Here is a 26,371-nt window from a genome sequence, read left to right on the forward strand (position 1 = left end):
TGGGAGCCTGAAGCACATTCCCCTGGACAGGCAAAGAATGGACATACACTGCAACTGATCTGTTCGCTTCCGATGAACGTTCAGAAAGGCGAGGTGAATTTACAGTTACCAAAGACTACCAAGTAGAGACAGCACACAGTGAAAATGCAAAGGGAATAAATCCCTGTGGTGGCTTCAAGTCATACTTGGGTGTGTGCATGTATCCAATGAGTTGGTTTAAAATTATTTAAGATATGCATAATTAATTTATGAGAATTTACATAATAATTATTAATTAGGATATTTGAATTTATGATTTTTATTTCACAGCTCAAAATTTATGCCAAAACATTAATGAATAATGACTAAAAATTATTCCTTGGCTGACCACCATCTTCAGCATTTACAATTATAAACCAGTACAATAATTATCACGGAACTCATAGTTTAATAGTTTTAAGCATATGTCATTTAATTTATCTAAGAAAAGACCATATTACCAATTGACATTCTTGCATAAATAAATTTTTTTCAGCATGAGCCCAATGATTTGGCATATTTTATAACTCGCCATAGCACTCTTAAATATTTTATTTGTGTTTCAGGCTTCACCATTAGTGATTTTTCTTCCTGATATGTTACATTCATCGTTCAAATTACCAAAGTCTATCCATGTTCTGATAATCCCAATTCTTTTACATTATATTATGTTCTATCTGTATCTCTTACATTGTCTACTAAATAAATTACATTAATTAACATCTTAAATCTAGAAAGTTTCCACTGAATAAACACTTAGAACATTAAAAATTGTGAGAAGACAATCTGTATACATAGAATTCAAGATTATCTCTTTAAGAAGGCATTCTCAACTTTCTTTTAGGAAGATGTGCTGAAATAAAAGATGATATAAGCATCCCGAGAGCAAAAATTTAGGGTGACATACATTCAATGAGTGAAATGGCTGAGATCACAAGCAACTGATGTCTATTTTATCACTGATGTTTCAACAGCATCTTATTTATATCTAAACCTTGTTTCATGGTTTTGAACAAAATCTATGAAGCACATGTTTGAAAGCATCCTTCACCTGCTGGTTCCTTAGGGTGTAAATGAAAGGGTTTAGCAAAGGGGCCACAGAGGTGTTGAGCACAGCCACACCTTTAGTTAAAGTCACCCTCTCCTTGGCTGATGTTTTAACATACATGAAGATACAACTCCCATAAGTGATGGACACAACAACCATGTGTGAGGAGCAGGTGGAAAAGGCCTTTCTCCGTTGTTGGGCTGACGGGAACTTTAGGATGGTTTTGATGATAAGTGTGTAGGAGAGGATCACTAAGATCAAGGTGATGATGAGTGTCATCACAGCTAAGACAAAAGTCATCAATTCTATTAACCATGTGTCTGTGCAAGACAGCTGGAGGACAGGAGAAATATCACATAGGAAATGATCTATTATTCCAGAAGTACAGAAGTCTAGTTTGAGTCCCAACATCAAAGGGGGAAAGATGACTAAGAACCCAGTCACCCAGGAGCTGATGACCAGCAGGTGACACACTCTGCTGTTCATGATGATGGGGTAGTGCAGTGGTCTGCAGATGGCCACATAGCGATCATAGGACATGGCAGCCAGGAGGTAGAACTCAGTGGCCCCTAATAGAAAAAAGAAGAATAATTGAGCTGCACAAGCATTGTAGGAGATTGTTTTGTCTCCTGTGAGAATGCTTGTCAGGAACCTGGGAATGCACACTGTGGTGAATGCAATTTCTAAAATGGAGAAACTCCGGAGGAAGAAGTACATTGGCGTCTTGAGATGTGGATCCAGCAGCGTGAGGAGGATGATTGTTAAGTTCCCCATCAGGCTCAAGATGTAATTGAAAAACATAAACAGGAAAATCAGAATCTGTAGCTGAGGGTCATCTGTCAGTCCCAGCAAAATGTACTGTATCTCCACTGACTGGTTCTTCATTTCTCATTTGTTCTTGCAAATCTATAGAAAACACAAAAATATTATCATAGCTAAGAAAACATATTTCTTCCTTCCTGCCTTAAAATGTTTACGTTCATATCAATGCACAAGGATCTTAAACATCATTATATAAGTCCTTCTATAAAATAAACCTCAGATTCTTCTAATGTACAGAATTCAATCAACCCTACTGTTCTGTAAAGTATAGAGAAGTAGACATCAAGGAAGCCCAGCAATAATTAACACATTTTTCTAAGTGAAGAGAATTGATACTAGTAATAATTAAAATACTCAAACTATAAAAAAATTAAAATTGATATGGTAAAAAATAAATAATTTTTTCATTATGAATGCATATGTCTTTGGTCATTTCTTAAATTGTAAATAAGAAAATTAATATATTTTAAGTCAGCATGATGTAGACTAGTGTTTCTCAGCCGTCCTTCTGTGGATATCTTTAAGATAGTTTATCATGTTGTGGTGACCCCTAACCATAAAATTGTTTTTGTTGCTACTCATAGGTGTAACTGTGCTATGGTTAGGGGCAACAGGGCAATTATTTCCAATTTCCAATGGTCTCAGGTGACTCTGTAAAAGGAAGATTGGGGGCTCAAACAAACCACAGGTTAAGAACCTCTGATCCACAGCAAAAAAATTATATATATTATGACTTTCAATCTCACAGTTGTCAGTGGAGCTGCTACTGACATAAAATTTAAATGTACATACACCTTTAGCAAAGTGAAAATATTGAAATAGTGGGGCACCTTGAATTTAAATTAATAGAAATAATTGGTTATGTGGAGGGAAATTTGTATGTCAAAATTAGTATTATTAATATTATAAACATGGATGGAACAAGTAACTTTAAATATAAAAATTTGAGGTTGTATTTATGAGAGGAGGGAAATGAAGAGAGACTGTCTGTAGAAGACATGGCTCTCAAATTTCAGTTACAAAATGATTTTGACAAGCTTTGAAAAAGAATACTTACTACAAATCAAGTTATACACATTTTTTTATTATTTAGGAAAACATCCGAGGAAAATCACTTTCTAAGTTACTTTTACTTTTTTTTTAATACTTAAAATCAAAACAGAAATAAATGCTTTATCAGATCGTGTCTTCTACAATAAGAAGTTATGAGAATATTTTGACTCCTAATGGAAATAATCTTGTTTAGAAGCAGAACACATGAAAACATAAAAAAAGCAAAACAAATTGAAAAGTCTTCCCAGTGTTAGTGTCGGGAGTTTTTAGAAGATCTTATCTGACACATTTAAGTGAAGTTGAGGGAGCAAGTGTATCTCTGATTCTTTTACCTGCTTTTGAGACTTTTCCCTTCATTAGCTTGTTTTGTCCAACCTCTATATGAGGTCTTTTGACTATTATCATTGCATCTTGTTTTGTCATGCTTGGTTGTTGTCTTGAAAACTGAACGTTCCTGTGAGAAAATGGAGAGGGAATGGAACTAGAGGAGAGAGAGAGAGTCGTCAAGAGGGGTCTGGGAGGAGTGGACGGAGGGAAACCTGTGTTTGGGATGTATTATGTGAGAGAAGAATCTGTTTTAAATTTTTAAAATTGCTATTTAAAACAATTCTATTTAAAAAGGCAATGAAAAATCAGGGTAATACCTAGGCAGGTAAATCTGAGTAGATCCAAGGACTGTAATAGTTCAAACATGTCTTACTAAAAACAACATCTCTGTTTCTCTTCATTTGTCACTTCTGATAAGTCAAAAAACTGTTTTGGATGATGGGTGCTCAGTTTACAGGGGCATGTTAGATGGCTGTGAAATATTACAGTATGTTCCCACTTACACACGTCACCCAATGACAACACTGGTAGAAGCACACCTTCATGTAACAGAATTCTATTGCACCAAGACACTGATGTGTCCTGACTCAACATTGACATTTACCACAGATTCTCATGCTTTAAAAAAAACTCTCTGCTTCTGGGTTAATTCACTCATTATGATCATTTCTAGCTCAATCCATTTATGTCCCACGACAGCCTTCATTTACCAGGAAACAGGGACAGAGGGGAGGACATCCTATTGGGACTCTAGATGAGAGAAGCATGGGAGAACAGCAAAGTAGAAGGATCCAGAGGGTCCTAGAAACCTACAAGTAGAACATTATGATGGGCAGATTTGGGCCCAGGGGTCCCGCTCAAACTAAGGCACTAGCCAAGGACAATACAGGCGGTAAACTTTAAACCCCTACTCAGATCGAGCCAATGGGCAGAACATTCTCCACAGTTGAGTGGAGAGTGGGGTATGACTTTCTCATGTACTCTGGTGCCTCACATTTGACCATGTCCCTGGAGGGGGAGACCTGGTGGCACTCAGAGGAAGGACAGCAGGTTACCAAGAAGAGACTTGATACCCTATGAGCATATACCGGGGGAGGTAATTCCCCTCAGTCACAGTCATAGGGGAGGGGAATAAGGGGGAAATGGGAGGGAGGGAAGAATGGGAGGATGCAAGGGATGGGATAACCATTGAGATGTAACAAGAATAAATTAATAAAAAAGAAAAAAAGTCTCTACAGAATAAAATGAAACAAGCTAATGAATGCAATTATGTTTAATTCTCTGATGAAATGCTAGAGAGTACTAAAATTTTAAAGTTGTTTTCCATTTTACAGCATGATAGTATTGAATACTAATATTACACAATATTCCACAAACATAGATAAATGGTAAAAAACAAAAACAAAAACAAAAACAAACAAACCAACAAAACAAAACAAAACAAAAACCAAAAAAAACCAAAAAAACACTAACCGTTTTACTGTTCAGCAGCTTTCTTAAGCTCACTGCCCAGATTTGAGCAGGTTTTCTGCGTTTCAAAACAGGTCATCATCCTGAGTACAGATGATTCCTCCTTCTTCACAGGAACCTCATTCTACCACTAAATACATGCTACATAAATATTCTTTTGGATATATTTTTGACTAATTTATCGCACATCTATATGAAAGTCTACCACATTACTCTCTATGCTACAGTTCACTGCAGTTCAGGTGTTATAAACCTTGTTGAATATGACATGGAGTGTAATATGAAAATTACTCATCTCAGGAGAGCATGGAGAATTTTTTTCTAGTGTCTACAGGAATTCTCACAGGAAGAAGAATTCTCAGAGTAACTGAGATTCATAATCATATTTCCTGAGGGATTGTCAAATTGCTTGATCCAAAAGTTCTTTTATAAAATAAACTCTAAACAAGCATGCACATGCACACATACACAGAAGTACACAAACCACTCTCACTAAAAATTTTGCTTCCAGAGTATTGATAATAGATTGATATAAAATTTGAATATTATATATATATATATTATGGTATATTCACATTTGAAATTATGGTTATGCGATTTTGTGCTTGTTTGTGGTGTTTATGAAAAGTAAAATATAGAGTTAAAGGAGAGTTAAGTTTCTTTATCCTCACTTTCAATCCCAGCATTAAAGAAGCAGAAGCAGGAAGGGCTATGTGAGTTCAAGACAAGCTTGGTCTACGTTGTGATTTCCAGGCCAGCATAGTGAAGATACACAGTGAGATCCTTAAAAACAAGGCTGGTGTAGAAAAAACTGACCTCAAAACACGCTGGCTACACCACAGCATTCCTCCCGCTTTATTTCCTTAAACATGTCTGATAGGAAAGACACACCAATTGACTGAGATACTTCAAGTCTTTTTATAGCTATATTGTATTGTCTATCACTTGAAGATGTACCATAGATCATAGATCACTTAATAGCTGTGTTGTATATAGGCTCACAGATATTTTCCAGTTTAGGAATTAGTAAGGGATATTCAACAAATGGTTGTTGCATATATATTTTCATAATGTTTAAAGTTATACTTTAGATACGTAGGGTAAATTTCTAAAGTAGAATTGCTAGGCCCAAAGCAATCTGTATAATTTTCTCTAGCTACTGCTAAGTTGTTCTCTATGTGGGTTCAGTTAATTCCCAAGAACAATGAATTAGTGTTCTAGTTCTTCTGTGTCCTCAACACTGGAGTGACAATGTATGGTTAAAAAACACAACTATTTCTGTCATATTTGAGAATTATGTCACTTGTATTTTACCAATAATGTGTGGATTGGGCATCATTTTATACATAGAAAATTACTATTAAGCATCCTTAGGTTTACAATTACGTCTTGTTCATGTTTGCTTACCGGCCCATTGTACATTGTTCATATATTTTAATATGCCTTTATGTGCCAGTAGTATTATTAACTTTCCATCTATTATACATGATGCAAATTTTCTCCACTATCAATGACTCACCATGGTGACTATGAGATTGTGTATTCTTATGTACTCAGAGATATGTGTTCATCTTCCTGCTTGGAGTTGAGTAGTTGGATCTTCTTATTCCCAACTAAGGAATAAATTCACATGCATTTCCTTTCTTTGTCCATTAGTTAGTTCCTCTTCATCCTTTTAGTCTCAGTATACAATATTTTATTTGTGGAGTCAAATAACAAGGACAATTTATCTTTTTTTCAAATAAATGTATTGATTTTCCTTATGTTATTAATTTAAAATACATTTCCATTCCCAGAATTTTTATAAATTTTATGTGTGAAGCTGTATTTGTTCTAGAACCTTCTTTTGAGTTTCATTTGTGTGACAGCTGGTTTGGCCTCTCACCTGGTGTGTTCTTTGTAAAGATGTTGTCTTTCTTTATGATACAACCCCTCCTTTTAAATTTTTTACTTTTTCCAAATATGCTAAAATCTCAAATATGTACATTTCAGAAAGAAACATACTTGGAGGCTACTTTGTTTATATTAAAAAGTACATTTTTACTGAGTTTGTATAAAATTTTATTTAGTTTAGTGAGAACTAATCTTGAGGCGCCAATGCTTTGGAGAGTTTTGGGTGACTGCTCAGGTAGCAAACTGTCTCTGTCCTCTCCTCATTTGGGAAGCTACTAACCTGCATTCCCTGTATACTCAGGTAATCAATTTTATTCCTTCTAAAGTCTCTGATGGGGTTGAAGACCAGACAGTTTGGTCTTAGAATTAAGCTTAGTTGCTTAGGGATTAAGATGTTTTTAGGTCCAGATAGATGTTTTAAGTTGATAGGTGATGGAATATGATAGATAACGATTTACATTCAGAATTTTAGGTGCACCAAGATAGGAAAGATGTTTTCTTCAAGGCTGTCAAATACAGCCAAAACACTAAGAATGTAACATTTATATAACTCCTGATTGTTTCATGGTTCTTCTTGCTGTAGGTATTTTATTGTATAAATGTGTAATAATATAAATGTATATGAAAAATCAAAACGTACTTAATAAAAAAAGAAAATCTTATTGAAATACGACAGTGAGTTGCTTTTCTCCACCTATTACATAATTAAAATTAATCAAAGAGGACAATGTATAGCCACTCTCTCAGAAATAAAAGAAATATTAAGAAATTATATTTCAAGACACATGACTAATCTGGAGGAAATGGATAAAGATTTTTACTCCATTTTGAGGATGGAGGAGTGAGCATTACTTGCCTGCATCTAACCCAGAAGTCTTTAGAAAACTTCAAGATTGAGATCTATGGCCCTATAAGGCAAAGCAACATGTCTGTGTGAATGGAAACATTGGCCAGTGATAGAACTATGTACTTGTGGCAACATGACAGCTCTGTCAATTCTAGTAACACTGTTCAGTATTGTTCTTTTCCTTCAGTTGGGCCTCCAAACAGCTGAACATTATTTTTCTGTCAACATCTCTTTTAGTAACATCATTGCCTGAATATTTATCAAGGAAATGATTTATCAAGAACAGAAATTTATCAATCTAATTTTTATCATCTTCTTGTTAAATACATGCAGAATACATACATGTTAATACATGCACATATCTTTATCATATCTGTCTGCCTATCTGTCTGTCTGTCTGTTTATAATCTGTCTATCATCTATCTGTCTATCATCTATCTATCTATCTATCTATCTATCTATCTATCATCTATCTATTATCTATCTGTCTATCTACCATCTATCCATCTATCTATCCATCTATCTTCATGATATGGGATAGTCAGACTGCATAGGAGAAACACCATGACTTCTGTAAACTATATATTAGGAAAGTGAATAACTGGGAAATTGCATGTTGAGCAGTATTCTACAGAAATCTGACGAGTTTCAAGTTACTGATAATATGAGTTTTCTTTTCTAGAGAGAGAAACAATGTCTGTGCTTTAAAAAAAACCCTTTTATAGGTTTCAACAGCATTTGTCACAGACTGTATCATTTAAGATGCTCCTAGTTTATGTAATAGCAGGAAAAACACACCATTAGTAGAATCAAATAAAACAAAATAATGGGTCCTTATAACAAAATTCTTTCCCATGGATCTTCATTATCAAACACATAAAATAGCTAAATGTTCAAGATTGGCACGGTATTATAAAGCAATCCTTTTTGTGTTAAGGATACCAGAATAATTAGCTATAACTTCTAAAATGTACAATATTAAGGAGGCACATAAAAAAGTAAAACCATATTTGCAAGGACAAGAGATGCTTTTAGGGAGAAAAGTTGCATTATATGATAAGGTATTAGACTGAAGTAAAGAAATGAGACAAGATCTCGTTAGAGAAGGACTTAGTGTGAGCAGAAGCAAGGTGAGTGTCCCACCCAGAAATTCCTAAGGAAGAGAACACTGTGAGTGCTGAAGATGTCTACAGACATCCGTAAAGGGATTTGGCTGCTATTCCCAGTGGATGTTACTTTCCCGTTCAGATCATCAAAAATTCATCTCTTTAAAAAGATCCACACCTAACAAATAACCAGGAGACAACAATGGTAACAATGTGTATAGGTAAAAAAAAAAAAAGCTATAAATTTAACACTGAAAATAACTCCTTATTCCAACTCCAACTATTACATATATGAAATATCCCTCATCTCATTAAGGAAAAGAAAATCCATGTTAGAAATTGAGTCTATGAATGATATTTCAGTAGATATATTAGCAATTGTGGGAATGAAATCATATTAATATAAAGTTGAAAAATATTTGCAGGTCTAAATTAACAAACTACTTCATGGTTTTCCTTCCTCCTTTGTCTCCAACTTAAAATTAAAACATTTTTTTATTTAAATATTGTAATGCTTTAATGATTAAAAAAAAAGACAGAAGAGAAATGAATTGCAACAGATCTTGTTATATGTAGCGTTTTCAATATTAATTATTTTCTTTTGCTTCACCTCCTGAGAAGTGTGCCGGGAAACTTGTTTTTTATTGCTTTTATTATGGTTGTGTTATGTAATAAGATCTGACTCCCCACATTTAACTGCTATACTGGGGTGCTGATCTAGCATAGGAAATTCCCTCCTCTCTGATTCTGATTCTGGTGATTTCTCTCTTATAAAGGCACTATTGTGAAAAATTCATAAGTAATTTTTTATGGTTACTGGTGTGTTATGTCCCTTTATAGTAGTTTAGTTAGCTGTGTATGTAATTGAGTAATTTCCTACTTACAGCCAACACTGGCACATAAGATGATTGGCCCCTTATCTTTAGCACTTTTCCTAATCATGTAGCCTGCATGAAAATGTCAAAAGATGATGAAAGTTCTGACAAGAAGGCGAGGTTCACAGCAACATTTCCAGTGTTATTCAAATATGTTCCTCAGATGACGTATAATTTTTATTTATTTATTTTACGTATACATTTATATTATCGCACCTATATAAAATAAACTACATACAGCAAAAGGACCACAGAACATTCAGGAGTGACATTCATGTTGCACTCATAGTGTTTCAGATGTATGTGTTTGGCAATCTTGAAGAAAATATTTTCCTATCTTGGTGAGTGTAAAATTCTGAATGTAACACAGTATCTGTCATATCTCATCTCTATCAACTTAAAACATCTATCTAGACATAAAGACATCTTAACCCCTAAACAACTAGGCTTAATTATGAAACCCAACTATTTGGTCTCCAAACCCATCAGAGACTTGAAAAAGAGTAAAATTAATTACCTGAATAAATAGGAATTGTGGGTTAGCAGCTTCCAAATTTAGTAAGAATTTAAAAAATGGCAGAGACAGCTTGCTGCCTGAACAGTCACGCAGAGCTCTCTATAAATTGGAGCATTGTCTTCAGCCTTCTAGCCCAGTATATCTGACCAACATATTTGTGAGGCAGGAACTATTTAGGACATGCTTTCCCTGTCTTTGCAGAGTTGGGCCACTGTCTCTACCTGCATCCAAGCTTGCCAAGTTTAGACAGAATTCAATCAGCGGTCAAAAAGAGGCCATTTTGCCCAGTGGCTGGTTTACCATATTTGAAGCCATTAGGAGGTTCATTGATGCTCATCATCATCTTTGAGGTAGGATGGGTATTGCCAGGGTTTAACCTGTCTTTTTGTTAAAGAGTCATTAAAAACAATGTAAACATCTTTAAATGCCAAATTCTGAAGGACTTTGAGGTTTTTGAAGACCTAATCTGTCTATAGACTCATAACTATCTGTTATATCTAGGAGGTATATTCTTTTTTGCATTATAATTTTTTATTAAATCATTAATGTTGCATCTCAGTTGTTATCCCATCCCTTGTATCCTCCCATTCCTCCCTCCCTCCCGCTTTCACCCTATTCCCCTTCCCTATGACTGTGACTGAGGGGGACCTCCTCCCCTTGAATATGATCCTAGGGTATCAAGTCTCTTGCTGGCAGTCTGCTATTCTTCCTCTGAGTGCCACCAGGCCTCCTCATCAAGGGGACATGGTCAAATATGGGGCACCAGAGTTCATGTGAAAGTCAGTCCCCACTCTCCACTTAACTGTGGAGAATGTCCTATCCATTGGCTAGATCTGGGTAGGGGTTTGATGCTCACTGCACATATTTGTCCTTGGTTGGTGCCATAGTTGGAGCAGAACCCTTGGGCCCAGATCTTCCCATCATAGTGTTCTTCTAGTAGGTTTCTAGGACCCTCTGGATCCTTCTATTTTGCCATTCCTAGGAGGTATATTCTTGTGGTATAAATAGACTAGTAATTGAAATGTCCATGATTTGGTCAATTGACAATTAACTTGTCTAACTTACTTATCCTAAACAACCTGCAGTAGCATTTTCAAAGTATTGGAGGTAAACTTTGTATTCTATTTTACTGATATGGGTACAATATCACATATTAGAGTAGAAATATATATATTGTGCATGAAGAATAATCTTAAATTTAAATCTAAATCAATGTATCAAAATTAAACTTATTTTGCACCAATACATAAATTTCTATACCCACTGTGTTCCCACTAGGCATTCTTGCCAAGGATCAGTGACCAAGTATTGGGTCCCCAAGTGCATGTCAGATGTTAAGCAGCAGTATTCCCCCTTATCCCATGCAGAGAATCGGAAGTTCATTGGCCACATCTGAGAAAGGGATCTCAGTTCTCTGCATGCATTGTTCTTGACAGGAGCCTCAGTTTGTGCAAATCCCTCCTCCCCATACCTCAATCTACAGGCCTTGGTGGTCTCCTTGGGGAGCTCCTGTTCCCTCCTGGACTTTCTATCCCAACACTCTTACCAACAGCTCTCAGCACACTGCCTCAGAGTCCACCTTCAAGTCTCAGTAACTGTCCCTATCCCTCACTGGGTGAAGACTCTTAGAGGACATCTATGTTGGGCTAAAATCCACTTCTAAGTGAGTAAATACCATGCATGTATTTTTGGGTCTGGGTAATCTCACTTAGGATGATCATTCCTAGTTTCATCCATTTGGCTGCAAATTTCTCTGGCACATTTTTGGGAGTCTATGAGATTCATAGTTCTATGAGGGATTCGTGTTCTTCTAACTCATGACCTAAAGCAGAAGGGAGGGGGTTCATCTGACTGAAAGGACATTTAGGCAGCTCTTCAGACATCTGGTCCATTTTTGTGAGCAAGACACTGATTGTCACCTGAAGGCACCACACTTGTGATTTTATACCCTCAAGCCAGACCTCACCTCCCAACACTGCTGTACTAAGAAACATCACCAACATGAGCACCAGGAGATGAGCTCAAATAATAAAAAATCCCTTGGGATTATGACCAGACAGATCTAGATTTGCACTTGGGCCAAAGAAGGATGCATAGTTACCTCAAAGTAAAAGGATAATATACGAAATTTTCAGAATTTAGTGTTTAAATCCTGTGTGACTACTTTATGTCAACTTGCCATAAATTGGAGTCACTTGTGAACAGAGAATTTTAGTTTAGAAAAATTTCCCTCTGGATTGGCTTTTTGGGCAAGCCTGCAGTGCATTTTCTTAGCTAGTGATTGATGTGGCCTGTACTATCCCCAGGCAAGTGGTGCTGAGGTGTATATGGAAGTAGGCTGCACAGGCTATGGATTGCAGGACAATAATTTCCATTTCTTTGTGGTTTGTGCTTCCATTCCTGCCTCCGGGCTCCTGTCCTGACTTTCCTCAGTGACAGAGTGTGACCTGAGAGCTGTAAGCTGACAAAAACCCTTTTCTCCCTAAGTTAATTTTGGTCATGGAGTTTTATCACACCAATGGAAATCTTAACCAAGACAACTCCCCACCTGTACTCTTCCTGACTCAAGTGCAAGAGTTTAGGAATAACTTTCTGTATTGACTACTTGTATCTGTATACATGTCAGAAAGACAGAGGTGAAGGGTATTGGCCTTTTTGCTGGGCAGCTTGTATAGCAGTATCGAACTGCAGGTGTTATGGAAAACTGAAATTCAAGTAACATAACTCTGTAAGATCCTCCAGCAAAATAAAGACAACCACAGACTTTTAATTTTCTCTGTATTAATTTGCCTTTTCCAAATTTTTATATAAAAGCAATAGTTTAGTAGATGGCCTTTTAATAAGCCCACTTTTTTAAAGTTAGAAATAGCATTTAAAATTCTTCTGTAACTTTCTATATTTTTAGCTGGCTTATTCAATTGCTTATGATCTCTCCATATGGACATACCAAATGCTTCACTTATTTATTTATTCAGTCATTTTCAGTACAAAAATTTATTTTGAGTCAACCGTAAGTACACATCACATACTTTATTCAGCAGGTCACTGTAGAAATCATGGCAATATGGAGGAGACTCCTTGTGTTGGTTTGGATAGGAATGGCATCCATAAGCTGATAGATTTGAAAGCTTGATCACCAGGGAGGTGGCACTACTAGGAAGCTTGGCTTTGTTGGAGTAGGTGTGGCCTTGTTGAAAAAGTGTGTCACTGGGCTGTGTGTTGAGATTTAAGACACCCAAGCCAGGCCCAGTGTCTCTCTTGCTTCCTTTTTGTAGACCAGGCTGGCCTCGAACTCACAGCCATCCACCTGCCTCTGCCTCCCGAGTGCTGGGATTAAAGGCGTGCGCCACCACGCCCGGCGTCTCTCTTGCTTCCTTTTGTATTGAGATGTAGGACTCTCAGCTACTCTCCAGCACTGTGTCTGCTGGCAAGCAATCATGGCCCCTGCCATGTCAGTCATGGGCTAAAATTCTGAACTGTAAACCTGCCCGAATGGAATGTTCTCCTTTATAAGAGTCTGTGGCCATGGAATCTCCTCACATCAATAAAAATCCCAACAAAGACACTCATCAATGAGAGGTGGATACATTGCTGCGTCTCCTCTCGGACCTCATTTACTCTTCACCATGATTTGAAAATATTTTCTCCCAGTTGAGCCTAATTGAGATAATCATTAAGAAGGCAGGAACTTCTCATTGGAATCCACTCCTGCCGCAACTGTCTCAGGATCAGAAAGATGTGAAGACAGTTCTATTAAGGACAAACCAGTTACGGATGGACATGAAAATAAGAACATGGAAATAAGAACAAGCTCAACCAGAGTTGCTTCCCATGGTTTTGAGCTGTCTCTTTTTTATTCCCTGTTCACTTTCTGGTACATTCATCTACACAATCTGTTCCCTTATTCTAACCACCATCTCCATGTCTTAGCATACTAAGTTTGTGTCCTCAAACACATTGGTGACTGGTGTTCTCAACTGGAATAATGTCCAAGATCGTCATGTGCAACAAATCAGCAGCAGGGACTCTGCCAAGGCTTGTGAGGGTCCTGCCTATTCTTTCATAATTAAAGAACATATTCAATGATTTCATACTTTGATAACTATCAATCAAACTTGCCATTTATATATGGATGCTTATGTATATATGCTCATTTAAACAACTGATAATGATAGTGATTTTTTTTTTTTTTTGCAATGAAACACTTCATTTAGTTCAGGAACACACTATTCTTTTTCTTAAACTGAGAATTCATTTATTTCAAATGCAAGTTCTTAGGAGATAAAGACATTATAACTTGTGGAAGAGAACCTGCATCTGCAAATGGTTCCTGGTCAAGGGTGGCACACCAGGGTTCCTGCACTGCCTTCAGGATTGTTTTATATATCATAAGTGTTTATCATTCCATATGAAGATGAAAATTTATCTTTCATGAATTGTGAGGAATTTATGATAAAATTTTGATGGGGATTGCATTGAATCTGTAGTTAAATTGTTTTTGGCAGGATGGCCATTCTTACTATATTAATTCTACTGATCCATGAGCATAAGAGATCTTTCCCCTTTCTAGTATCTTCTTTAATTTCTTTCTTCAGTGCCTCACTGTTTTAATATAAAATTTTTAAATAAAATTTACTTTCTTGATTAGAAACAACTGAAGATATTTTAGGCTATTGTGAAATGTGTTGTGTCCCTCATTTCTGTAATTATTTGTCATTTGTATATAAAAAGACTATAAATTATTTAAGTTAATTTTTTATTAAGCTGATTTTCTGAAAGAGTTTTTCACACGTAGGAGTTTCCCACTGGAAATTTTAGGGTGTACTATCATATCATCTGCAAGTAAAGGTGCATTGACTTCATTTATTTTCAGTTTGATTGTCTTTGATATCCTTCAGTTATCTTTTTGCTCTAGCTAAGACTTAAGTGTTATATTTAATAAGCGTGGAGAGAATAGTCAACCATGTCTGGTTCCTAATTTTAGTTGAGTTTCTTCCATTTGGTTGATATTTGATATGGACTGTGTTTGTTATGTTGAGATATATCCTTTGTTTCTACAATCTTATTGAATTTTTAGATTTACTGTTTTCTCTGACCAATGTATCCATTTACACTATCACATCTTCAATGCTTGAGATTTTCTTTTCTTCCATCACTTGCGTCCAATTGCTGAAGCTTGCCTCTATAGTTCCTTCTCAAACTCCTAAAATTTTCATTTCCAGAATTTCCTCAGTTTGAGTTTTCTTTATGGATTCTATTCCTGATTTCATGTCTTGTACAGTATTTTTTTTTAAAGTGTGTGTGTGTGTGTGTGTGTGTGTGTGTGTCTTTTCCTGGATTTCTTTAAGAGATTTATTTGTTTCCTCTTTAAGGATCTTTATCATACTCATAAAAAATTTAAGGTTCTTTTTCTTATGCTTTAGCTATGTTGGAACATTCAGAGCCTGATATGGTAGCTGGGTGCTAGAGAAGACATATTGGATGTTATTGATTGTGTTTTTCTATTGATTGTGTTTTTCACTGGAATCTTGAAACCTGGATTTGATATGATTATAGGTTTAGATTCTGATTTCTGGATTTGTCTTTGTGGTGTAGGTGGGTTTTTTTTCTTGCATTGTTTCTTCTGTGTATATCTTGAGGGTGTGATTACTGTGTGTTGCCTCTTTTTCTGGACCATTTAACTTGTGTGTTCACTGGGAATGCCTGTTGAAGTTGGAGGCTGGGAAGCTGGGAAGCTGGGATAAGTTAGGAAAGGGAATGTTGGAAGAGAAGATCTTTGTGATTTGTTAGGCATGGGGTCAGAGAGGAAAGAGAGACCACAGCAGGTGTCCAGCTAAAGAGCTTCAGATAAGACAAGGGTGATTGGATTTCAGGAGCAGTAGCAGAGGTGTGAGTCTTCTGTCAGCCCACTTGTTACCTAGGAAGAGTGGGCTTTGCGTTAGCAGAGGGTCTGAGATAAAGTGGGGGTAGAGGAAGGTTAGAATGGGAAGGTCTGTTATAACCTTAGGGACTGGGAGAAGGAAGTCAGGAAAGGCTGCCTATCATGCTCTGCTGCAGAGAAGGGCATGAGACTGAGGGATTGGGTATGGTGGAACAGACCGAAAGGAGAAGATCTTGAGGTCTACCAAGGTGGATGTTGAATATTGGAACCCATTGCAAGACATGTAAATAAACTGAGTCCTAATATATAGCTGAGGTTGGTCCTAAAAGAAGCAAGAGAATATGGAATGTGCCCTATTCAAAAATGTCAATATTATTCACTAGGGAAAATTCCTTAAGCTTCTCTGTCCTGAGAATGAGATCACCAGTGGAACTGTTTTTTTAAATTAAAAATTGCTTCTTTTGTGAGCATGTGTTCTATTTTTTTTATATAATGGTACACTGGAAAGACAGAGGCTTTCATGAACTGGAGTTTGTTCTTTCTCTTTTTACTTAAATCAAAGTAAATGATTCATCCTTTTGTGTTGGTTGGTCAGGGGCTATAATTGTCACACCATTAAGATAAAGGAAAGAAAGTTGACTGTGACAAGAACGCAGTGGGCATGCTGCTACAGAAGGTCAGAACTGATTCATGGAGTAGTACGGGAAACTGATGCACATTTCAAAGAGCAGACATACATTGCCAAATGTGCTGTCCCTTCCCTTTCATTTTCTTCAGGAAAGTCCTGAAAGGCAAGACTAATGTGTAATTTCCAACAATCCCCAGATGGAAATGAGTAACTAGAGAGAGAGCATAACTGGAATAAACAGAAGAGACAATTTGCTGTGATGCCTTCTAGGGATTCAGAGGTGCACACTTGTCCAGTAAATAGGTTTAAAATTATTTTACAGTAGTGTATCAAAATACATAAGTAAGCTTGTAAAAGTTGGCATAGTCAGAATGGATAAATAAGTTTGACATCCTGATTTTAGTTTAATAGATATAAATATCTCTAAACAAAAGGAAGAAGTGAAGAATATTTAAAATGTTTTTCTTGGGTTACCATTACCTTCAACATTTACAAATTATAAACCAATAAATAATTAGTACATAATTCAATTTAATTATTTTAAATAAAGATATCAAATTGAGCTAACAAAATAGCATATTCTTAACATACTTTTGCAGGAGAATTTTTACAAGTGAGTAAAACATTCAGTGGATGAATTGTTTACATTTTAGTGTAGTTTATGTTTCAACAACATATTATTTATGTCTAAATCTTTTCTCGTGGTTTGTAAAAGCACAAAATCTATGAAACACGTATTTGAAAGCGTCCTTCACCTGCTGGTTCCTTAGGGTGTAAATGAAAGGGTTTAGCAAAGGGGCCACAGAGGTGTTCAGCACAGCCACACCTTTATTTAAAGCCACCCTCTCCTTGGCTGATGTTTTAACATACATGAAGATACAACTCCCATAAGTGATGGACACAACAACCATGTGTGAGGAGCAGGTGGAAAAGGCCTTTCTCCGTTGTTGGGCTGAAGGGAATTTTAGGATGGTTTTGATGATAAGTGTGTAGGAGAGGATCACTAAGATCAAGGTGATGACAAGAGTTATTACAGCTAAGACAAAAGCCATCAATTCTATTAACCGGGTGTCTGTGCAAGACAGCTGGAGGACAGAAGTGTCACATAGAAAGTGATCTACAGTTGTGGAAGCACAGAAATCCAGTTTAAGTCCCAAGAGCAAAGGGGGAAAGATGACTAAGAACCCAGTCACCCAGGAGCTGATGACCAGCAGGTGGCACACTCTGCTGTTCATGGTGATGGGGTAGTGCAGTGGTCTGCAGATGGCCACATAGCGATCATAGGACATGGCAGCCAGGAGGTAGAACTCTGTGGCCCCTAATAGAAAAAAGAAGAATAACTGAGAAACACAAGCATTGTACAACACCATTTTGTCTCCTGTGAGAATGCTTGTCAGGAACCTGGGAATGCACACTGTGGTGAATGCAATTTCTAAGAAGGAGAAGTTGCGGAGGAAGAAGTACATTGGCGTCTTGAGATGTGGATCCAGCAGCGTGAGGAGAATGATTGTTAAGTTCCCCATCAGGCTCAAGATGTAATTGAAAAACAGAAACAGGAAAATCAGAATCTGTAGCTGAGGGTCATCTGTCAGTCCCAGCAAAATGAAAACTACCTCCACAGACTGGTTCTTCATTTTTCTTATTTCCTAACAAATCTACAAAAATGTTAAATTAATATCACACACAGAAAATATTTCCTCCTTCACAGACATAAAAATTCTATATTCATAAGTTTAACACACAGATATTTTCAGAAATCAATATTCAAATCTTTCTCTGTACATGTCACCCACCACATTACTGTGATTGTCAGAGCTCTCAGATTCTTGTCCGGAGTTGAGTACACCCAGCTTGCCCATATGCAGGTTATTTCAAATGCTTGTATGCCACCTTCGAATTTTTATATGACCCTCTTTTCAAGATTGTTCACTGAATCCATATTCAAAATTTAATTTTGTCGATATCTCAAGTTAATTGCTAATGAATTGATTTAATATTTTAGAGAAAATACTTTACTCACATTGGGCACAATAACTACTATTTTAGAAATACATGTAATAGGAGACTTCAAAGGAGGCTTTCTTATAACACAAAGATTTCCTACTTCAATGGAAAATAAGCGACATCTTCTACTGTGAATGTGATTGTTATTACACTGAAATAGTAAATAGCACGAGGCTATGCCATCACCTAAAATAAACACTGTTCTCCTGAATGGCTTCCAATTACAGTCTTCTGGTTCAAGTTAAATCTGAATGGAAAGAAAAAATATGTCAGGAAAAATAAGAGTGATAATTTGTGTGTGTGTGTGTGTGTGTGTGTGTGTGTTTTGTGTTACAATTAGAAAAGTGCTGTTTCATATATATATTCCAAACTACCTCTCGTTATACAGTTGCGTATGATTGGACGACACATGGTTTGTACCTCTGGCTGTATAGTGCCTTATTTTAAGCATTCTAAAAATGTTTTTATCCCATAAATATCGTTGTATTTTATTATACTAATTAGAAAACTCTTAAATCTTGACATTTAAATATTATCAAATATAGCCAAAGTTGCTCAGTAGGAGCAATAAAAATTTGCGTTTAAAAGAATACACATAGCAAACCACACCTAGACCAAGCCAATCATCAGAATGCTCAGTATAACAGCTATGTGCTTTCTGTGTCATGGTTCTGAACTCAGGGTCTTGCACATGCTAAGCATTTCTAAGCAATTATTGGGCTGCAGAGTCCCTGTCCCAACTCATAATTTATTTTGTGGTTTATGATATAGTGCCTCAGATAGTTCAGAATTACATACAGGGAATAATATTAAGATTGTGACCTAATATTTATAACTCTTCTCTTTGACAGCACTTCCCTTTGGTGCCACTCCCCTCACAGTACATTTTATTATTAATTATTTTAATGAAGACACAAGCAGTAGAGAGAATTGATCTCCTTATTCATACATAAAGCCATATAAGAGATACTAAATAGTGATAATAAATGTAGTGGAAGCAGAGAACTGTATAAATGAATGATAAGATAAATGTGATGATAAGGAAAAATGCCTGACACTCCAGACATAAATGATATATTTTTAATTAAGAAAATTGATGTTAGGAAAAATTAAAAGATCAAAACTATGTTTGCAAATGAATAGATAATAACAAAGTGGAGAAACATTACATAAATATATAAGTTGAATATTTCTATTACTAATACCTACCTCTGTCATTTCTTAAATTACAAGAATATTAATATATTTTCAGTCCTAAACAAGAAAATCTAGAAGTAAAGGAGAGAGTGTGTGATAAATTTCAATCTCATAGTTGGTGATGGGATTGCTGAGATGAATTTAGATATAGAGATATCCTTATCAAAATAATAATATTAGAATATCAGGTCAACTAGCAAATAAGCAAATACAATTCTTGGTACCACTGATCATTATGTGTGCGAAATCTATATTTTTAATATTATATATGGGACAAATAACTTTAAAATAAAAATGTATTTAAGTTGGCGTTTATGCAAAAAAAAAAAGCAAAATAAAACCAACTATTTTCAGGAGCTATGGCTTTGAAAATTAAGCTACATGAAAGTTTTAAATCTTCTTACTAAGAGCTATGTTGCAAATGTTTTTCATAATAATATCTATTTTTATATAAAACCTTACTGCAGTGTAGATACTTTCAAACGTATTTCTTAAGTGTTCATTAAATTTGTGCCAAAAAAGATATCTGTAAAACATTCAAGTAAAACCTCTTTCTTAGCTGTTTACAATAAAATAGTCAAGTCAATTTAAAATGGTCACTGTCATATCATATCTTCTGGTTGAAGATATTAACAAAAATGTTTCCAGTCTTTCAACTTCTAATACACAAATTATTGATTAAAAACCAAATAGATAAAAATAATAAGAGCTAAATATAATTGGAGAATGAGATGCCTTTCCAATGATAGTGGTAGGGGTCTTTAGAAGAAAAAAATATTGAATATAAAAGTATTTAAAGAAGATAGATAATATTGCATACAAATATAGTTGACTAAATCAAAGAACAGTAATAGCTCAAACATGTTTTCTTTGAAAATAATACATCGATTTCTCTCATGTGTCAAATATTTTAAGTCATAAAATTGTTGGATGAAGAATGTACAATTCACAGGTTCACATGAATTAGTCACGAAACATTACAAAATGTTTCCTGTTTACACAGTTCATGTCAATGACAACACAGCATATTGACAGCATAGCGTAATCATGTAATGGAATTCCACCCCACCAGACAATTAACTTGTACCTTCTTGTAATGATGAAAAAAATACCTACAGACTAAAGTAACACAAGCTAATATATGAAACGTTACAAAATATTTTCAAAAATCAAACTTTCGCTTTAGATGATTTTGTTGATTACTAGTATTTCTCCACTATCAAATGTAGTGGTGAAATATTACAGCAAGTCAAATGTAGATGGTAAAAACACTAACCCTTTGAGTGTGCTGCAGCTTTTTCAGTAAGTTGTATGTGCAGACTTGGGCAGGTTTTCTGCACATAACCCAGATCATCTTCCTTGAATACGGAGAGCACTGAGATCCACGTTTCTCCCCCAGCACTTCATTCTACCTCAAGATACATGACTGAACAAATGTTGCTTGAGAGATATTATTTTTAACTAATTTATCCCTTGTTGATATGAAAATAAACAACATTGCTCTTCTCCACAGTTCACTGCAGTTCCCTTGTAAGAAGAGTTATAAATGTTGCTGAGTTTTACATATAGTACCGTATATGAATTTACTGTCTTATGAGACAATGGAGGATTTATCTCCTAGTGTTTTACAGGAAAATTCTCACAACAATGGAAAGTCCTCAGGGTAACTGAGATCTAAGAACATCATTTCCTGGGGGATTGCCGAATTGTATGAAACAAAAGTGCTGTTTACGAAAATAGACCTACGTATGTGTGTGCTTGTGTGTATACTGCCCACACGTCTTATCCTGCTATTAATATTGCTTCTAGAGTGTTGTTAATAGATTGCCACAGCACTTGAATGTGAATTCTCTACATAACATCCTATATTTTCATTAAAAATGAAATGCTCTCATCTTTAATGAAAATATAAGCCTGAAAAAGATAGTGTGTTCTCTCTGTATACACTGGTAATCAAGTTTATTCCTTCTCAAGTCTCTGATGGGGCTGAAGACCAGATAGTTTAAATTTACAATTAAGCTTAGTTGTTCAGGGGTTAAGAATTTTTTGGGTCTAGATAGGTGTTGTAAGTTGATACTGACGAGATATGATAGATACTGATTTACGTTCAGCATTTTAGACTCACCAAGATAGGAAAGATGTTTCTTCAAGGCTGCCAAATACAAATAGCCAAAACACTAAAAGTGTAACATTTATATATTTCTTGGGTTCTTCTTGCTGTAGGTAGTTTGTTGTATATACCTGTAATAATATAAATGTGTATATAAAAATATTTAATAAAAAAGATAGTGCATTTTAGACATTGACCTTAAGAGAAGTGTGTTGCCCTACAAACGTAAGGTCCCCTCTTTGTTTATTTGCGTCATACTGTATCCTACCAAATATGTCACAACAGCTTAAAGAAATACTTCAAATTTAAGTACAGCTGTTCCGAGTAATCCTTTTTTCTGAACATTTACTTTAGTTTATTTTTCCACCTCTAAAAACAATGAATAGATTTCCTTTAATTTAACAATGATGGCAATGAATTAAACTATCGAAACTTATTTTCATAAATGTAACTTTTTCTTTGTGAGTTGGAGACCAGCCTCATCTGGTCTACAAAATGAGTCCAGGGCAGCCAAGGCTGCACAGAGAAACACTGTGTCAAGCAAACAAACAAGCCAACAAACAAAACAAACAAAAACAAAAATTCCAAAACATAAATGTAACCTTTATAATGATAAATGTCATAATTCAGACATTTAGAATAAGTTCCTTAAGTTGGGATTGCTTATTCAAAATAAACATTGCATTTATTTGTTGGTTGTCATTACTTTTTTTTCTACATGGACTTGGTAAATCCCGTAGAACAATGCATTATTCGTATTTCTCAATGTCCTAATAAGCACAGTGGGCTTTTATTGTTTCAAAATCATCTATCTCAGTGATAATTGAGTGATAATTTACTTTTTAAATTTTTCTTTAATTTTTGAAATTATAATATAATTGCTTATTATATGATAGATTATAATATTTTTCTGTAGCCAATTTATATAGTATAATTATAAAATAATAGAACAATAAACCCCCTGATCCCCTGGTTCTTACAATCTTTCTGTCCTTATCTTAGGCAATGCTTCCTAAGCGCTGGAAGTAACTCTGTAGATGTATCCATTGGGACTGGCCTCTACAACTCCGCATTTTGATTAGTTGTGGTTTTCTGTAAGGTTCTAAGTTTGTTGAAAATAGATTTTTTAATGAATGGTGAAGACTGCACTTAGTTCTACCCAGATGTGGTGCCAATGAGCCATAGTGGTAAGTAGCACAGCACATTTACCCAAAGGATGCAATAATGTTATACATACATTGATAGTTATCAACAACTTTCAAGTTGGACTTCAGACATCCTTAACAGGAAAGGAACCATGCCTGATACTGGGAAACTGGCCAACTACTCAAGGCTAGTGAAGTCATGGATCTTGGAAGAGAAACTGTGACCATCTCTGCATTCTAAATATTTGTCATTTTACAATTATTTCCCAATTATGTGTGGGTTGAACATATTTAAATAAAAAGTTTTATCTTGTGTCTACATGTTTATAGTTTTTTTTTTTTTTTTTGGTTTTTCGAGACAGGGTTTCTCTGTGTAGCCTTGGCCATCCTGGACTCACTTTGTAGACCAGGCTGGCCTCGAACTCACAACGATCCACCTGCCTCTACCTCCCGAGTGCTGGGATTAAAGGCGTGCGCCACCATGCCGGGCTTATAGTTATTTCTTATCTATGTTTCTTTTCAGCCTTTGGCTCACATATTTTCACACTTCCCTTTATGCAGTGTTAACTTTTCATCTTTAATATACGCTATATTTCCCACTCTTGACAGAGACTCATGAAGTTGATCATAATGAGACTGCATATGTGATATAAAAATCTATTTATTCATTCTATGTAGTCAAAGTGTCTTTGTTTCCTGTTGGAATGTAAGTAGAAGTATTTCCCTAATTATATATATATATATGATGTTTTATCTGAATGAATGTCTACATACTAGAAGCGGGCATTGGATCCCATAGTACTACAATTATAGATGATTGTGAGACACCATGAGGTTTCTGGGAATTGAACTCAAGACCCCTAGAAGAATAGTCAATGTTCTTACCTACTGAGCTATTTCCCTATCCCCACATTTTCTTTAACACTGTTGCTTTTCTTAACCTACATTCAACTTATTAAACAAGTAAAATAAACGCAATTTACCCCTTTTTCCAGTTGCTTACTGTTTTTTCTAATAGTTTTGGTTTAAACCCCACTCCCATTCCTACAATTTCCATAAGCCTCATAAGTAGAATTCCATTTGTCCTAGGACCTATTTGTAGAATTTCAGTTTTGTTTCTGTTGTTTGACCTTTCATGTTCCTCTAGTCTTCTGTGAGGATGATGTGATCCCTGGTAATTACAGGGGTATTCCTTTCAGTTTTCTTCACAATACTTATAAAACGTATTTTTAAATGTGCTGGATTCTCAAAAAGGTCAATTTCAGGAAGGAAGCATGCTTGCAACCAAGCTTGCTTGTAAAGAAAATTGCTTTTGCTTTTTTTTTTAAATTACAAACAAAGATGTTACAGTAATTTGTATCCACTTGGCCTACAAAGCAAATAACTGACACAAGGAGACTAAAATGTACGTTAAAGTTGACGAGGAAGGAAGAAAAAGCATCTGAGGATCAGATTGGCAAGTGCTTGGGATATATGTATGTTATGAGGTTTAGAATAGTTTGTTTTAGTTTACAAGTAGATTAGAATCAGCTTAGATTCCGCCCAGCTGTAGTGCCTGCAGCTTTAAAGTAACATTTCAGTCTCTGTGTGTCAGTTATCAGCATCCTAGGCCAGAAAGATACAATTTATTATAACAAAAGATGATTTGTCCCTTTATCATTTAGAGAACTTGAAATATTTATTCAAACAATTAAAGTTGCTTTACAAAAATATATAATGAAAAAATAATATGTAATTTAACTCAAAAAACAAAAAAAGAGAACATTCAAATAAAAATCAAAAGCTCAGGGTAAAAATCATTAATAATCAACATAACCAAAAGGTTCATAAGACTTACTAGGGATTGTTGTTTTTGTAGCATTTAGAGTGAAAAATATTCATACACAAATAAGCCACCAAAAGTGAATCTGTGCCCTATTTTTAATTTTAATTTAATTAATTCTTTATAAATATCATGTATGTGTACAATGTATCTTGATCATAGCCATCTCTCATTTTTCACAACTTCCCCAAGTCCCTCATCACATTTTCCAAGCAATTTCATTTTCTTTTAAAAATATTTATTATGTGTGTGTGTGTGTGTGTGTGTGTGTGTTTTCTTTAATTGAAAATGATTTTTTTTCTGTAACATATCCTTATGCTTTTCCTTCCTCTATTCCTCTCGGTTCTTCCTGAACTCTTCTTCCATCCACATTAACCCTCCATTCTGTCTCTCGTAGAAGAAAAACAGGCTTCCATGGGATAATAATAAAATAAAATAAGATAAAAATTAACACATAGGAAGACGACAAATCTAACAGAAGGAGGAAAAGCCCCTCCAAGAACATACAAAAACATATATTATGCAGAGACCCACTTGTTAGTACACTTAGGAACGTCATAAAAACACCAATTCAGAAGCCACAATGTATACACAAAGGCCCTGTAGGGTAGAAATAGAAAACAAACAAACAAAAATCCCCAAAGGACATTGAGAGACAAAACTACTCAATGGTCCTTGGTAGACATCTCCATGTATACTGGTCTGTAATTCAGGAAGCTGGGCCATAACTCTCACTGGAAAATTCTTCTGAGGACTTCTGTGCTAGTCTAAAGCACATAAAGGCAAATCCTTCCGACTTCCCGTGTCTCCCATGGTGCACAGAGCTGTCACTCTGGAAATATTAAGGCAGTGTCTGTCCTGCATGATGGTAGTCAGCCCTTGCCTGGTTCTGCTCCTCACTAGAGCAGATCTCCATCCCAGAGTAGCCAGGCCAGAGTCCTGTCACTGCAGGTCTCATCCACAAAACCAGGGTTGGTATGCAGCCGGGGCTCTTTCTTACCTTGTGGAATAAAGAGTGAGCTCTTTGGTCTTGTGAATCTTGCTTGGAAAACTATGTCCATATTTTTATCAGGTTGTGCCTTTCCCTAATTATTTCTTGTCTTGTAAAACAATGTCTTCCAGACTGTCTTTCCTCGAGAGATGCTGTTTAGAAGCATATTCTGACTATTTTGAAGCTGGACTGTTACCCTGAACATAGGTGGAGACATGAATGGGCCCACCTCGTCTAGGGACACTCGCAGGCAGCATCCTGACACATTGCTTGTTCTGAAGAGTAGAGAGAGCATCACTCTGTAAATTTATCAGGATGAATTGAGACTATAGAGACAGCTGAGAAAATTAATATCTCAGAAACCACACACAGCAATTTTGAACATTACAGACAAAGAAAAGAGTTATTTACATCACTTGAGCCCCTAAAGAAGTGAATATCACATACTGAAATGGCAGGCGGTCTCCACAAGCCAGTCATGTGATCACCACGTATGAAAAAGGAACAACATCCACTTGCTCCTGACTGCCTCAGGAACTCCATTTTCTATGATTCCTTGCCAATGTTCAATCGCTGTCCATCAATCTCCTGTTTCTACATCTGCACTTACTGCTAAT

The 26,371-nt window shown here is 35.7% G+C and overlaps 2 protein-coding genes across 2 annotated transcripts; both read right to left on the reverse strand.

Moving 5' to 3' along the window:
* Positions 1 to 1,018: 1,018 nt before the first annotated feature.
* On the reverse strand, positions 1,019 to 1,957 carry LOC127186678 (olfactory receptor 6C6-like). Its single transcript, XM_051142904.1, has one exon. It carries the CDS (start codon positions 1,949 to 1,951, stop codon positions 1,019 to 1,021), a length of 933 nt encoding a protein of 310 aa, XP_050998861.1. The 5' UTR covers positions 1,952 to 1,957.
* Positions 1,958 to 17,162: 15,205 nt separating this feature from the next.
* On the reverse strand, positions 17,163 to 18,119 carry LOC127186681 (olfactory receptor 6C6-like). Its single transcript, XM_051142906.1, has one exon. The coding sequence runs from the start codon at positions 18,117 to 18,119 to the stop codon at positions 17,163 to 17,165; it is 957 nt and encodes a 318-aa protein (XP_050998863.1).
* Positions 18,120 to 26,371: the final 8,252 nt, after the last annotated feature.

Source organism: Acomys russatus, unplaced genomic scaffold (assembly GCF_903995435.1).
Source record: "Acomys russatus unplaced genomic scaffold, mAcoRus1.1, whole genome shotgun sequence".
Lineage (NCBI taxonomy): Eukaryota > Metazoa > Chordata > Mammalia > Rodentia > Muridae > Acomys > Acomys russatus.